At 43.5% G+C, this 13,171-nt stretch overlaps 2 protein-coding genes and 1 pseudogene across 2 annotated transcripts; 2 read left to right on the forward strand and 1 right to left on the reverse strand.

The window, feature by feature from the left end:
• Positions 1–162: 162 nt before the first annotated feature.
• LOC133909688 (uncharacterized) lies at positions 163–4,871 on the reverse strand. Its single transcript, XM_062352226.1, has 15 exons — positions 4,616–4,871; positions 3,661–3,789; positions 3,472–3,571; positions 3,245–3,388; positions 2,863–2,967; positions 2,116–2,199; positions 1,815–1,930; positions 1,630–1,731; positions 1,439–1,552; positions 1,132–1,188; positions 978–1,044; positions 846–899; positions 648–722; positions 515–550; positions 163–404 (listed from the first exon to the last, which is right to left on the reverse strand). The coding sequence occupies exons 2-15, from the start codon at positions 3,687–3,689 to the stop codon at positions 288–290; spliced, it is 1,200 nt and encodes a 399-aa protein (XP_062208210.1). The 5' UTR covers positions 3,690–3,789; positions 4,616–4,871; the 3' UTR covers positions 163–287.
• Positions 4,872–6,319: 1,448 nt separating this feature from the next.
• Positions 6,320–7,574, forward strand: LOC133908347 (cysteine protease XCP2-like; annotated as a pseudogene).
• Positions 7,575–7,996: 422 nt separating this feature from the next.
• LOC133909690 (cytochrome b5-like) lies at positions 7,997–10,402 on the forward strand. The gene is made up of 3 exons (XM_062352229.1): positions 7,997–8,249; positions 9,821–9,887; positions 9,979–10,402. The coding sequence occupies exons 1-3, from the start codon at positions 8,169–8,171 to the stop codon at positions 10,233–10,235; spliced, it is 405 nt and encodes a 134-aa protein (XP_062208213.1). The 5' UTR covers positions 7,997–8,168; the 3' UTR covers positions 10,236–10,402.
• Positions 10,403–13,171: the final 2,769 nt, after the last annotated feature.

Below are 13,171 nucleotides of genomic sequence, written 5' to 3' on the forward strand. Positions count from 1 at the left end.
TCCATTTGTGAGGAGCGTTTCCCAGATACAGCAAAAATTGGGAACATGCTTTGTGGTCAGAGTACATAATATAACACCGCAACAAACAGACCCTAGTAAGAACCGGTGAAAAGTGAGATACAACAGCCCAAGAGAAACACACAGGAAAGGGGTCAAAGAACGAAAAAAATAAATTATCATATATATAACATCTTGTATGATCTACATGTTACCACTATATCTAACTCTACTCAAAGGGCTACAAGAGAACAAAAAACGGTGAGTGGAATCAACATCAGAATTTTATCCTAGGAGACAAATGTTACGTTCGGAGGAGTGACACCCATCATCTCGTAATACGCTTTCTCAGCCTCCGCCATTCTTGTCTGGAAAATTCCCCATTCTTTCCGGCAACGCTCTCTTACCTACATAAACAGCACGATGATGAAATTCAGTGATAAACATTCAGCCTGAAGTCCTGAACACACTCCTACAAGGAAGATGAGATTATCTAAGAACGTTGTTGGATCCATACCCCTTCCCATGGTGCCCTTCCATGCTCCGACTGCCCCTGTGCATTTTCAGTATGGAAAAAGGTGGACATTAAGTGCAAATTCGGGCATTGCAGTAGGATCTGATTCTGAACAGTATGCTTCTTTTACTCTTACCTGGTTCCCAAGAGAAGGAACCACTTGGTGTACAATCCATTGGGAGTCGACAACACCGATTTTCTCATGAGCAGGCTGCAAAGAGTAAAAGCATTAATCGAAGACATGGACAAGATGGTCAAAAGTTACTGAAAGTGTTATTCCTTTTAGCGAATTACTGAAGAAGTGGTAGCAAGGACAATGCCGTGCACTGCATACCTCCACACATTTCCGGACAGCAAAATCGAGGCCCCATCCATGCACCAAGTCATTCTGTGGACAATAACAAGCATATATCAACCACGCGAAGTGGACAAGCAGAGGAGAGCAGATAATGAAAACATGTTATACCTGAATCATATGCCACACACATCTCCATGCATCTCTGGAGAAAACTGGAGCCATTATTTCAACAAACCTGAACACCAAACATACACAGTTAGCCCCTGTATACCGGGCAACCAGAGTAAGCAGACTCAGCTGCTATGGGGGCAAAACTACATACGCAGCGCACGGAGGAACGTGAGGATCAGAGCACCAGCCTTCTCTCTCCTCTGTATCCCTGTCAGATCCAATCCACCAAACAAATAGCTTCATAAGATTTATTTTTTCTTTTGTTTGGAAAATCAAGTTCTACATCTCAGCAAAGAGGCTGAGTATTTTTGTTGCCTTCGTATCAGTCTTCAAATTTTGGAACCTTGTGCAAAGCACATTTTGAGAAACAATGTATTGAGCATCACTAGGTATACACACTTCTAGAGGACAAAGCAAACAGCCCCTTGTAGATACAAACTAGAGTCCCCTCCACTTACTTGTGGACCTGACGATCCCCTCTTCTTTTGGTCATCTGCCATGTCAATCCCTTATCTGGCTCCAAACCAGGTTGTGAGATTTCTAGTTGATATTTCTTGACAAGTTTAATGTACCTGCAATGTAAATCATGTTAGCAAGTCATCTAAAAAACTGAACTGAAGAAATGGTTAACCGAAGCTCAAAAACTTACTCCTCTGCGTTAAAATGCTCAACTCCAAGGTCCTCATCCCAGATAAATATATACTCATAGGGTGCCACAATATCAGGGTGCAAGAATCTTTTGGCATACCACCTAGAGGTCATGATGATCAGTAAATTTTTAGAATCACCTTCCAAATTTAAACAAGTAAAGAATAATGAAGCATCAGAACACACCATTTTGCTTGTTTCCGGACGCTTACATGGCTAGCTCGCTTTGACCACTCAAATTCGTCCCATTCACTCACCCGGCCATCATAGTGAAACAATAGGATAGCAAAATTATCGGAAAACTGCAACAGCCAAAGGTCAAAACTATCAGGCAGTTTACCAAGTTATAATTCCATGATATGTAAATTTAAAGATAAATTTAAAGTTGACAAAAAGAAAGAAAACAGCAGTAGTCCTAACTAGACTATAGAACCAGGTATGTAAGAGTAATTTCAGATATATTAAATAGATTCTCTAAAAAAGATACCTTCTTGACTGCCCTATTTATGTTCTCTTTCTGTGAAACGCCAACAGTGAAAGTAACAAGGTATTTCGGCTTGAAGGGTAGGTCCTGCAAATTCAAATATCCGCATCAGTGAGAAACAGAGATACAGGTTACAAAACGTGAGTGGGAATTAATTCAAATGTTGAGGTTAACTTGGCAAAGCATCATGGCCAGGGTGCAGAAATTTAGATGGCAGTAATCAACTTTAACAAAAGATGAAGGGCAGAATGCAAAAACTGGAGTTAAAAATCAGTAAGAAATGAAGAATATAGAGAAAGATGGAAAATTTATATAAACTGAATACAGCAGCAGCAGCAGCAGCAAAGCCTTTTAGAGTCCCAAGCAAGTTGGGGTAGGCTAGAGAGGGAACCCAACAAAATCCAACAAAAAATAGGATTAATAAATAAAATAAACTGAATAGATAATAAGATATGAATTAACAGTGACAGTCAGATCTTCAGCATATGACAGCTTTCACCAGCAGTGTGAGAACAATAGCTATTGAAAGGATTGTGTAAGAGCAGCACACAGGCATAAGTATTTACAAGATGACACGGAACAAGCGTATGCTAATTCGTTGCAGACAATGAGAAGAGAAGAATACAGCACAACCTTGTTATTTAGCACGAATATACCATAACCTAGTGGGAAAAGGAAAGGAAGAAAAGGCATCCTAGAACCTGAAATACATCCGATATGATTACAAGCAGCGCGTACAAGAATAGTTACCTCATCTGGGTTTCCCCATAACCTGTGCTGATGAAAATCAGACTCTGATACAACAATACCGGGTGCTAGGCTCTCTGCACCCCTGGGGTTTGTTGGTACATAAATCTACAAAGTCATCAACCAAGATCATTTTTAGATTCAACAAATATACTAAAAAGCAAAGATTGCTCACAAAACAAAAATTAAGGTATAATTCTCAATGATACTGTAATTGCAAGGAAACAATGTATTCTAACGCAATAAATTTTTTTGAAGAACTAAAAGAGGTGACTTCTGGTGTATTTCCAACAAAACATATGGATATAGTAACAATGTACTTTGAGTGAGAAATGCAGAAACAAAGGTTCATATTGAGGAATCCTGCAAGTGCACAGCATCCTACCTTTGTGGTAGTGTTTGAACTTGGTTCAGAACTATTTCCCTTAGCATTCCTAGCAGCAGTCCAAGCATGATTAAGTATAGCTTGAGCTGCCAGTCCTGAGTTCTTGTCTTCTATATAGGAAACAATGCTAGTTGGAAAGTGAAGCTGCGAAATTTTCAAACAGTAATAGGTTAACTTGTTGAAATGGAATTGCATTGGTGTAGTATGCAAATAGACCATGCCCATACCTTTGTTATGCTAACTGTTGGGAATGAAATCCCAATAAAGAAACCGAACACCACCCCAACAATTGTAAGTACAATAAGCCTCATGCTTCCGTTAGATTGCCTAATTGTGTTGCATGGGTGCCAAGAGAAAGATGAAAACAAGGTACCACCGTGAGGAACAGGTGATAAGGAAAAGGGCAGCATGCAAACCTGCGTGCAACTATAGGAAGTTTGGCCATTATCGGAGATTGAGTCTTGTGAGTGGCAACTTCTACACATTGCTCAATGGGAGCATAATGTTGGTAGCTGGAGTCTCATATACACCAATGAAACGGCCACCTGAAAGACAGAGACATAGACATCAAAATTCAAAATATGCTCGCTGCAGTGGCATAAAAAGATATAATCACAAGGCACTGAAACAAAATTATATCAGGATTCTAGTAAATGGACAGACAGAAAGCTCCAATTAACATGTGTTATCTTCTCCTCACAAACTATAGACTTTCACAAATTATGGACTTTTGTAGATTTGGATTGTCATGTTATGGGTTCTGCAGGATTAATGGAAGGCCCTTGTGCGAAACAGATTTTGTGCATAGAACATTGAGGTTCCACATAGCCACGTGAAAGCAAAAGAAAAAAGCAATGCAGTACTAGTTGGTTATTGCCGTGTGTATTTGAACAAGTGTTGATGAGAGGACCCTGTACGACGCATTAGATGCAACATTCATTCATGGACTAAAGGGGAGGTTATGCTTGCGGAATATGTCAGGCTCTAAACTTGCAACCTACCAGCACGAATTGATTCCTGTTGCCTCGCCCTGGCCACACCGAAACGCCTAACCAACCAAAAGTAGGAAAAGGAAAACCTAAAATATGCTGTTGTCATCAAGGAACTTGATCCTCCCATGTGGATGCTCGATCCAATCTCACACCCGAACGAACGAAAAGCTCCCGGTCGGATTCGTCACCGCAAAAGAAAAAACTGTAAAAAGGTAAGTAAATTTACTAGATGGAACGCGTGAATGGGAACAGAGAGCAAAACGAAGCCCGCGCGACGTGAACGGAGATCGATAAGCCCTGAGCTCTCGAACGAACGGACATTTGGGAAATCCATTGAAAAGGCTAGCTGTGGGGATCTAGGGAGGCAGTGAGCCATTACCTGGAAGGGCGCGGCGACGGCGAAACCCTAGAGGGTAGAGGAATCCGGCGCGGCGGCCGTGGCGTGCGTGGAGGGGGTGGGGTGGGGGGTGGGGAGGAAGCCTGCCTACGCCACGCCACGGCACGCGTAGGAGGGGAGGGGAGGAGATGGAGATGGTCAGATGCGGGACGAGAGAAACGAAACCGACGAAAGGAAGCGAACCGCGGCGCGGCTTCAGCTCCGTTTCGTTTCGTTTCGTTTCGATGCCGTGGGCGGTGGCTGCAGATTGAAATGAAGTATATCTATCTAGACGTTGAGGACAGGCCCCGGGCAACTTTGTAAATGATATTCTCTCAATCTGCTGTTCTAAAATATCCCTTCACCTTAAAAAGAACTCTAATTTATCATTTTAAGGTCTTTTTCTTAAAATGGTCACTTAGCATTTTTTATTCTTACCGATGTGAAATAAATAAATAGGAATTGACTTTCTATTCTCAATCTCACTAAAGACTTAAGTACTTGGTCTCCCACATCTCACCAATCGTGCTCGCCACCTCCAACTCTGGTGCCCAGCAGCATGACTACCCCAACCTCCTCCCCTTTGCCTCCTTCTCGCTCTCCCTCTCTGTCCACACACCCTCACCCTGACCCCCTCCACCATCAACCTGTGCACTTAAATCTCCATGCTTGTCGTGTGCCTCCACCCCTCCTCCTCCCACCTCCTCGATCCTCTCCCCACTCTTGACCTCTACAACAGGACAGACCTCTCCGGCTCATTCCCATCCGACGCACCCGCTATCGCACCCTTGTCTGGTTCCGCGCCGACCTCCGCGCTCCATGACCACGAGCCTCTTCACGCCGTCGCAGGCCCTTCTCCTCCCTCCTCCTCCTCGTCTTCTTCTTCGACATGTAGGACTTCGGCAAGTCCCACTCGGGTTCAACTGCACCGGCCCATACCGCGCTAACTTCCTTTCCTACTAGACTCAATCACCGACCTGCGTCAGAGCCTCCACACGCGCGGGTCGGGAGGCCCAAGGTGTGATCCATCACTGTCTCCTGATGCCATTGCAGCATCGCCCAACTGCTTCCCTCATCTCGCTCTTCCCTCGCTACTACTGCTTCCCGCCGCGACTATGGACACCACCTTCCTCTGCATAGCTTGCCACCCTCTTCTTCTTCGTCTTTGGCAACTATTGACGTTTCATCTATCACCGTAAATCACCACCTCCTAACTTCATTCTTCTTCTTTTCTAGGGCAGGTTCCTTACATGCCACTGCAAAAGTGTGCCAATCGCGAAAATGACATCGCTTCTGTCTATAAAAAGAAAAATGAGACTATTTGTTCCAGAAAAGAAAATGGTTGTAGACTAACGTATGCATCTCACACCCACATGTCAATGGGACACCTTACATGTATGCAAATCTTCCTGATTTTCGTTCCAAGATATCATTACATGTCAAGTTGATCTCCATGTGCACTTGCTTCAGATGCATGCTTGCATTATTGCAGCTACTTCTTCAGAACTCACACACCACATTTTTCCTTAAGATTCAGACCAATGGTGCTTTGAAGCAAAGCCTCACAGACCAAACCCGAGATTCAACCTTAAAGCGCAGCACTCTGCACCACATTTTTTGCACTACCACCATCCATTATATTCTTCAGCGCAGCAGCGAACACTGTCCTCCTCAAGCTTGCTTGCAATAACTAAGCATTGATCGACCATGGCTTATGCTCCTATGAAGCTCTCCATTGTCCTCATCCTCCTCTCCTCGGCCTGGGTGCGTGCGTGGTTCGGCTCAGCGACTTCTCCATCGTGTGCTACTCGGAGGAGGACCTGTCCTCGCACCACAGGCTGATGAGAAGAAGCTGAGGTGGTTCGAGGTGCATGTTGAAGGACAAGCTGAAGCACATCGATGAGACCAATCGGAAGGTGAGCAACAGCTACTGGTTGGGGCTGAACGAGTTCGCTGACCTCACACACGAGGAGTTCAAGGCCACGTACCTCGGTGTCAGGGTCGACCTGCCGCCGAGGAGGAGCAGGGACTCCACGGGATTCAGGTACGAAGCCGTGGACGTGGCGGGTGGCCTGTGGATTGGAGGAAGAAGGGCGCGGTCACGGATGTCAAGAACCAGGGACAGTGTGGTAATTAAGCCTAAGCGCTAAGCCGCTAAGCAACGCATTATGCATGCAAAAACTGAACCAAACTGTTTGAAGAATAATGCATCAGACTGTCAGGCTGATTTGTGATTTGCATGCAAAAAAACAAAAACAAAATGCAGGGAAACCAGATCGTGACGGGAAACCTGACGGCGCTGTCGGAGCAGGAGCTGATCGACTGCGACACCGACGGGAACAACGGCTGCATGCAACGGGGTGCTGATGGACATCGCCAAGAACGGCGGCCTCCACACGGAGGAGGACTACCCCTACCTCATGGAGGAAGGCAGCTGCGAGCGCAAGAGGCTCAGTCATGCAATGGACTATATACATCTCAGATCACTCAACTTTCTGATCAGATGTTGGTATCAAATACTGTATAATTCATTGGACTGATCGAGATGAAGCAAGTGTTATTTGTTTTTCAGTCTGAGCACGATGTGGTGACGATTTCGGGGTACGAGGACGTGCCGAGGAACAACGAGCAGGCACTGCTGAAAGCGCTGGCGCACCAGCCTATGAGCATCGCCATTGAGGCTTCAGGCAGGAACTTCCAGTTCTACAGCGGGGTACTCACGTACGAGTCCTCCGTTCATCCATTGATGCTGCAGCATGCTTTGTTCACTTCTCTTTCGATGGTCCCTGCCGCACGGAGCTGGATCACGGGACGGTGGCCGGCAAGCGGGGCCACGACTACATCATCGTGAAGAACTCGTGGGGCCCGCTGTGGGGGTGAGAAGGGGTACATCCGGATGAGGAGGGGCACCGGCCTCTGCGGCATCACCAAGATGCCCTCCTACCCAACCAAGAACAACTAACTCCTCCTAAAGAATGAAAGAAACATTATTTTCTAAGATTGCTCCTGGGTCCTCCTGATTCATTATTTTCTAACATTAAATGAAGCCCAAATTTGCAGGTTGTACTGAAGTACAAGTACAGTACAGTACAGCACTGCAATTATCAGGAAGAATGCAATAATTTGCTCCTCTTTTTTTTGCTTAGGGACTGCCGAAACTAGCCTCAACAAAGTAGGAAAAAAATACTTACTTATTTTCATAGCACAGTAGATGCCAAGTCGGTAGGAGAGATTGAATCCTTTTAGGATGCAGCTGAGCTGATAGCAGCGAGTCCTTTCAAGAACGGCCACAGGGTTGGGCACGAGGTTATCTTACCTCACGCAATCCTCGTCCATGAGGTAGATACGGTTGGCGACGAGTCCTCCGGCTTCCTATACCCAATAGTCAATGACTCATGGGCCCCCACTTCCCCGTAACCCCACCTTGTCGTCGGCCATCTCGCTTCCCTTCGCCACCTCGTCGTCGGATCCACACAGCCACACAGGTGCAGCCGTAAACCCTCTCAGTTCTCACCTTACAGAGGAGTGGAGGTAAAGACACGGGAAGAGGAAGAAGATGTCGTCCAAGGTGTACACCCTCGAGGAGGTCGCCAAGCACAACACCAAGGACGACTGCTGGCTCATCATCGGCGGCAAGGTAAAAATTGTTTGTGCCTTCTCTTTTCCCTCCCTGTGGCCGCATTCCCACTTCCCAAGGATAGATCCCCTCCTCTTCTTGGTCCTCAAGATCCTTGTGGGCTGTGGCTGCGTTTTTCCTTTCTTTCCTGTGGTCGAATTTTAAAGAAAACTCCCAAGAATTACCTCCACGGGTTGCCCAGCCCTACTTTGTCTGGGTTTTCGAAGCTCACATCTTTATTTTTCCTGGGATCTGAAAACCCTCTTCTTTATGTATCTGATTCTGTGGAGGTACTCTCTAGTGCTTAGAGCTCGCCTAGATGGGGCTCAAAGATCTGTCAACAAATGATGGATCGGTCCGGTCGTACTATCCCTTCCATGTCTCATGTCTGGTAAAGGCAGCTTTTAATGGGCTTGATTAGCATATTCCTGTGAATGCTATGTTTGTTGATGGATCGGTTCAATTCATGCTTCAATCTCTCGTTACAATGTGATATCAGTTGTTATTGCTGGTGAAGTGCGCGATTATGTGGAAAGTTCTATATCAGTTGTTTCTTCTAAAGAACAAGGAAGCAGATCCAGGCCAGGGTGCAATTTGCCTCGGAACCCTGTGATTATGTGAATTCGATGATTCTGTTTCATCACAATACTTTAAACATTAAAACTCATTCAACTGCAAGTAATTTTTGTGGGAAAAAAATATCATTGTAGTAAAAATGGTAGCTTTACTCAGCTTCTTTGAACTGTCTCTCATATGGTGATCAAAATAACACAGCATACGGCAAAAAGAACTTCTGTTTCATCTAACTCATTCAGTTTAATATTGTGCAGGAACACTTAATAAACCAAATAAGCTTCATCTTCACTATTTTGGTATTAGGTTGGGTAGTGCTTTACTGTTTTATGCTCACTTCTCTCCTCACAACCTATTGTGCTCATAAGCTTTAATGAATTAAACATTTGATCAGGATGTTGCATCGTAGATGGTAGAAAATATACATCCAATCAACGAGCTTATACTAGCCTTACTTTTTGCTAGGTATGATGTTGTCCATATTGTCTGTACATGCACTTGAATGTTCTTTGGTAACCTATCACTCTCCTGGAGCCCATTTTTAAAAGTATTATCATGCGCCCTATAATACTTGGTGGTTTACTTCCAAAAACCATGCCTTTTATTACAACTGCAATGTTCTTGATATCATCTTTTATCACACAGGGATCGTAACTTAACTATAGTTCAGTATTCAAGATCCCTGATTGTACAAGGCCTAGCGAAATCAGTTTGATTTACATATCAATTTTAAGTTCAAGCAAATATAGAACCTTGCAGGATTTATCTCGTTCCTTAAAAACGATGGTTATTTACATACAATGAACGCTATGCTGTTATGTCATGAAGAAAGACATTCTGGCTGTTTGGGTCATTTCTCTATCTAGATGTGTGCCAGTCATGCTGCAAAGTCATGTGCTTTCTTTCAAGTTTCTAGTGTTGTTGTTTTTGTATCTACAAAGCTTATATGATGGAAAAAGTTTACCCTTTCCAGTTTCCACAAACAAAGTTTTATTAATCAATGTGTTATGTTTTCTTAGGTGTACAATGTGACCAACTTTTTGGAGGATCACCCAGGAGGCGATGATGTTCTGCTGTCTTCAACTGGTACAGTACCATCGCATACTTGTCAGGTGTCGTAAAATCGAGTATGTGTGATTTCTGCTCACAAGGTTACTTTGATATGGGAATTTTTCAGCCAAAGATGCTACTGACGACTTTAAAGATGTGGGCCACAGCACCACTGCTCGTGCAATGATGGACGAGTACTTAGTTGGTGAAATCGATGCGACCACAATACCCACTAAGGTGAAGTACACGCCCCCCAAGCAGCCACATTATAACCAAGATAAGACCCCCGAGTTCGTCATCAAGATCCTGCGGTTTTTGGTCCCCTTGGCAATATTAGGCTTGGCCGTCGCTGTAAGGATCTACACCAAGTCGGAATCCGCTTAGTACTGTTGTCAGTCTTTCAAAGATCACAACTGAATAAGTTAGTGAGGATTGCATATGTTATACGAGTATGGTCTATCATGAATTCAGAAATTTCAGTCTTTGTGGTCGTATGGTTACGGTCTATTGGTAAATGAGACTCAAATGAAATGGATGGATATTCGGTTCTATTTTCCTTATTCGTGAGGAATGTTGCGATTTATATTATTCTTGTTTGGTGCTGTTTGTTTCTGTGTTATCCCCTGTTCTGTGTGAGATATGTTTTGGGACATACTTCCGAAAGTAGCTTCAGTCTGAATAAGCTTGCGAAATCACATGTTTGCAATTATATGCTTCAACATCACAAGTATGCCCATGCAAGGAAATATGGAACAGAAGTTGGCTGAATTTTTTAACATCCAGAACAAATACAAGGGGCATGGGGCATAAACTTTACATGTTCATGGAGTCCGCATTCAGACTTTTAGTTCTTCTGAGATCCCAATATTTCTGTTTAGCCCCCAGATTAAATAAAGGATCTTTTAAAAAAATTCAAATAAGCACTTCTGAAATCCCAATTATTCTGTTTCCAACTGGGGGCTGAGGAAAAACTCGTCATTGAGCGGTGGAGCATTGCCTCCATGAAAATTGGCCTCAACCCACTTAACAAGGTACTGTAAGACGACACCAAAATCTGCCTTCCCTGCTGCGATCTGAATTAGCATGATTCTATCGCTGAATCCAGCAAAAAATAGTACCATACATGCGAGCATCATTGGTATCTATTACAAACAGCTATCAAGTACATCTCACTGATGAATTCAACAAACCAAAATTGTTCTTCATGGCACCTTCAAAGAATAACCTTCAGTTGCGACCTGAAATTGATTCTTGTCAGCATAGAAAAGAAGTATTTCAAAGCCGCATTAATACTAATACAATTGCACTTGTTCTAGGGAAAAGAAAGTCGACTAGGCCAATAAAATGAAGAGACCCCATCAGCATCAAACGGATTTCTTGCTAAGGAGTGAACTGCTGTCTAGCTGTCCTTTTGCTTCTCATGTTTGTCTTATGTGGGATGAAATCACCAACATCACTTTAGGACACAAGATGAAATGATATATATTTTCCTTATTCTGTCAGTTATGGTTTTGGCATTTTTCGCAACTACATTCCTGCCAAAGGCTACTGCAAATGTGTAAGTTATTGGCAGCAAAATATCAAGTCTATGTCCAGGAAATAGATAAATATCCCTGTCAAAACTAGATGAATTTCATCCAATACTAACTTATACAATACAGAAATGAAAAATACAGGAAACACATGATTTAGAAAAAAAAATATAAGAAGAACAAGAAAAAGAAAGCATAACTGACAAATAACTGCATAGCAGGCTACAATGGAAGGTCAAGGGTCCCATTTTTTTTAAGAACTCCAGTAAAGCAGCCACTTTATTAAGAAAAGGTATAGGACTGTACAACACCTAGAAGTGGGCAAGTCTCAGAGAGACAAAGGAGAAAAAAGACTAACAAATATTGTTAATCTATTGGGATAACTCAACGTGTAAGGTTCCCTTCATTTTGTGCAGCTGCAAGGGCACAGTGTCAATGAAATTGCTCTTCCATTCGTGAAAAGCCGGGTTGACTTGCTGAAAAGTCTTTGCGTTCCTTTGCTTCCAAACTTCCCAGGCTGCCATAGCAAAAACTTCCAAGAAGAAGTTATGATGAAAGGCCCTAGCTGCTTCTTCCAGCATTGCAAAGAAATCTGTTGATTGGTTCTAGGCAATACCAAGGGAGGATAAAAATTTGTCGCTGAAAGGGCAGGCAAAGAAGAGGTGGAAAGCCGCCTCTTCCATAATTAGAATACAGAGCACACAATTGTAATTGTTGTCCTGAATTCTCTGTCTTTTACTTTTAAGAATATTGTGAGTGTAATTCTGTCTCTGAAGAGAAGCCAAGTGAACACCCTTATCTTTTTTGGAGCACTTTGATTTCCAAATCCTGGTAATGGGGGCTGGAGGCGATATGGCCTTAAAAGGCAAAGCATAAAATCTACTTGATGTGTACTTGTCATTGCCTCAACAATAAATACAGCAATCCTTTTGCGTGCTCTGGCTTTGTACACTCTCCAGCTATAGTTGTAGGGTCAATAATTCTTGAAATGCTATTGTCGACAAGGGGGTGTGGAAGTTCCTGTGAAGCAAGCTTCGTTCTCTGTAGGTCTCTATAGACACATTTTTGTCTCTGGCAAACGAGTACAGATGAGGAAGCTGGTCTTTAAGGTAGTTGCCATCCCACACATCATGTCAGAGAAGAATGGTGGAGCCGTTCCCTGGATAGCCTAAAGTAACACCTCTGAAATGATCAGAAAAACTCATGATATCCCTCCACCAAAAAGATCATTTAGCCCTATAAGCATGAGGGACACGACCACTATTATAGTGAGTACTCCAGATCAGATTGACCCATGAAATGTCCAGCCTATTGTAGAATTTGTGCAGGTGCTTCATTAGGAGAGCATCGTTTTGCATAGTCAAGTTAATGGCCCCCAGTCCCCTTTTGTTTTGGGGGATACAAACATGTTTCCAAACAATAAGAGCCTTCCCTTTAGATGATCCATTGGGGTCCCTCCATAAACAATTCCTCCTGGCTATGTTAATTACATCAATTGTCTTCTTGGGCAACTTGAGGGTACACATGGCATAGGTCGGTAGGGATGGAAGAGCATAATTAACTAGAGTCAACCTGTCTGCAAGGCCAAGCAGAGAGGAGATAGCTGTGATTCTCCGCTCAATCCTGCTCATGATGGGGGTCGTATCCTCAAACTTCGGTCTAGTAGTACCCAAAGGTAGGCCGAGGTAAGTAAAAGGTAGAGAATTGATAGAGCAGCCAAAGACAACTGCCAAGAGCTCAGTCTTCTTAGCTGAAAAATTGATGGGGACCAAACAAGATTTGGCGAAG

The sequence above is a fragment of the Phragmites australis genome, chromosome 2 (genome assembly GCF_958298935.1).
Source record: "Phragmites australis chromosome 2, lpPhrAust1.1, whole genome shotgun sequence".
Lineage (NCBI taxonomy): Eukaryota > Viridiplantae > Streptophyta > Magnoliopsida > Poales > Poaceae > Phragmites > Phragmites australis.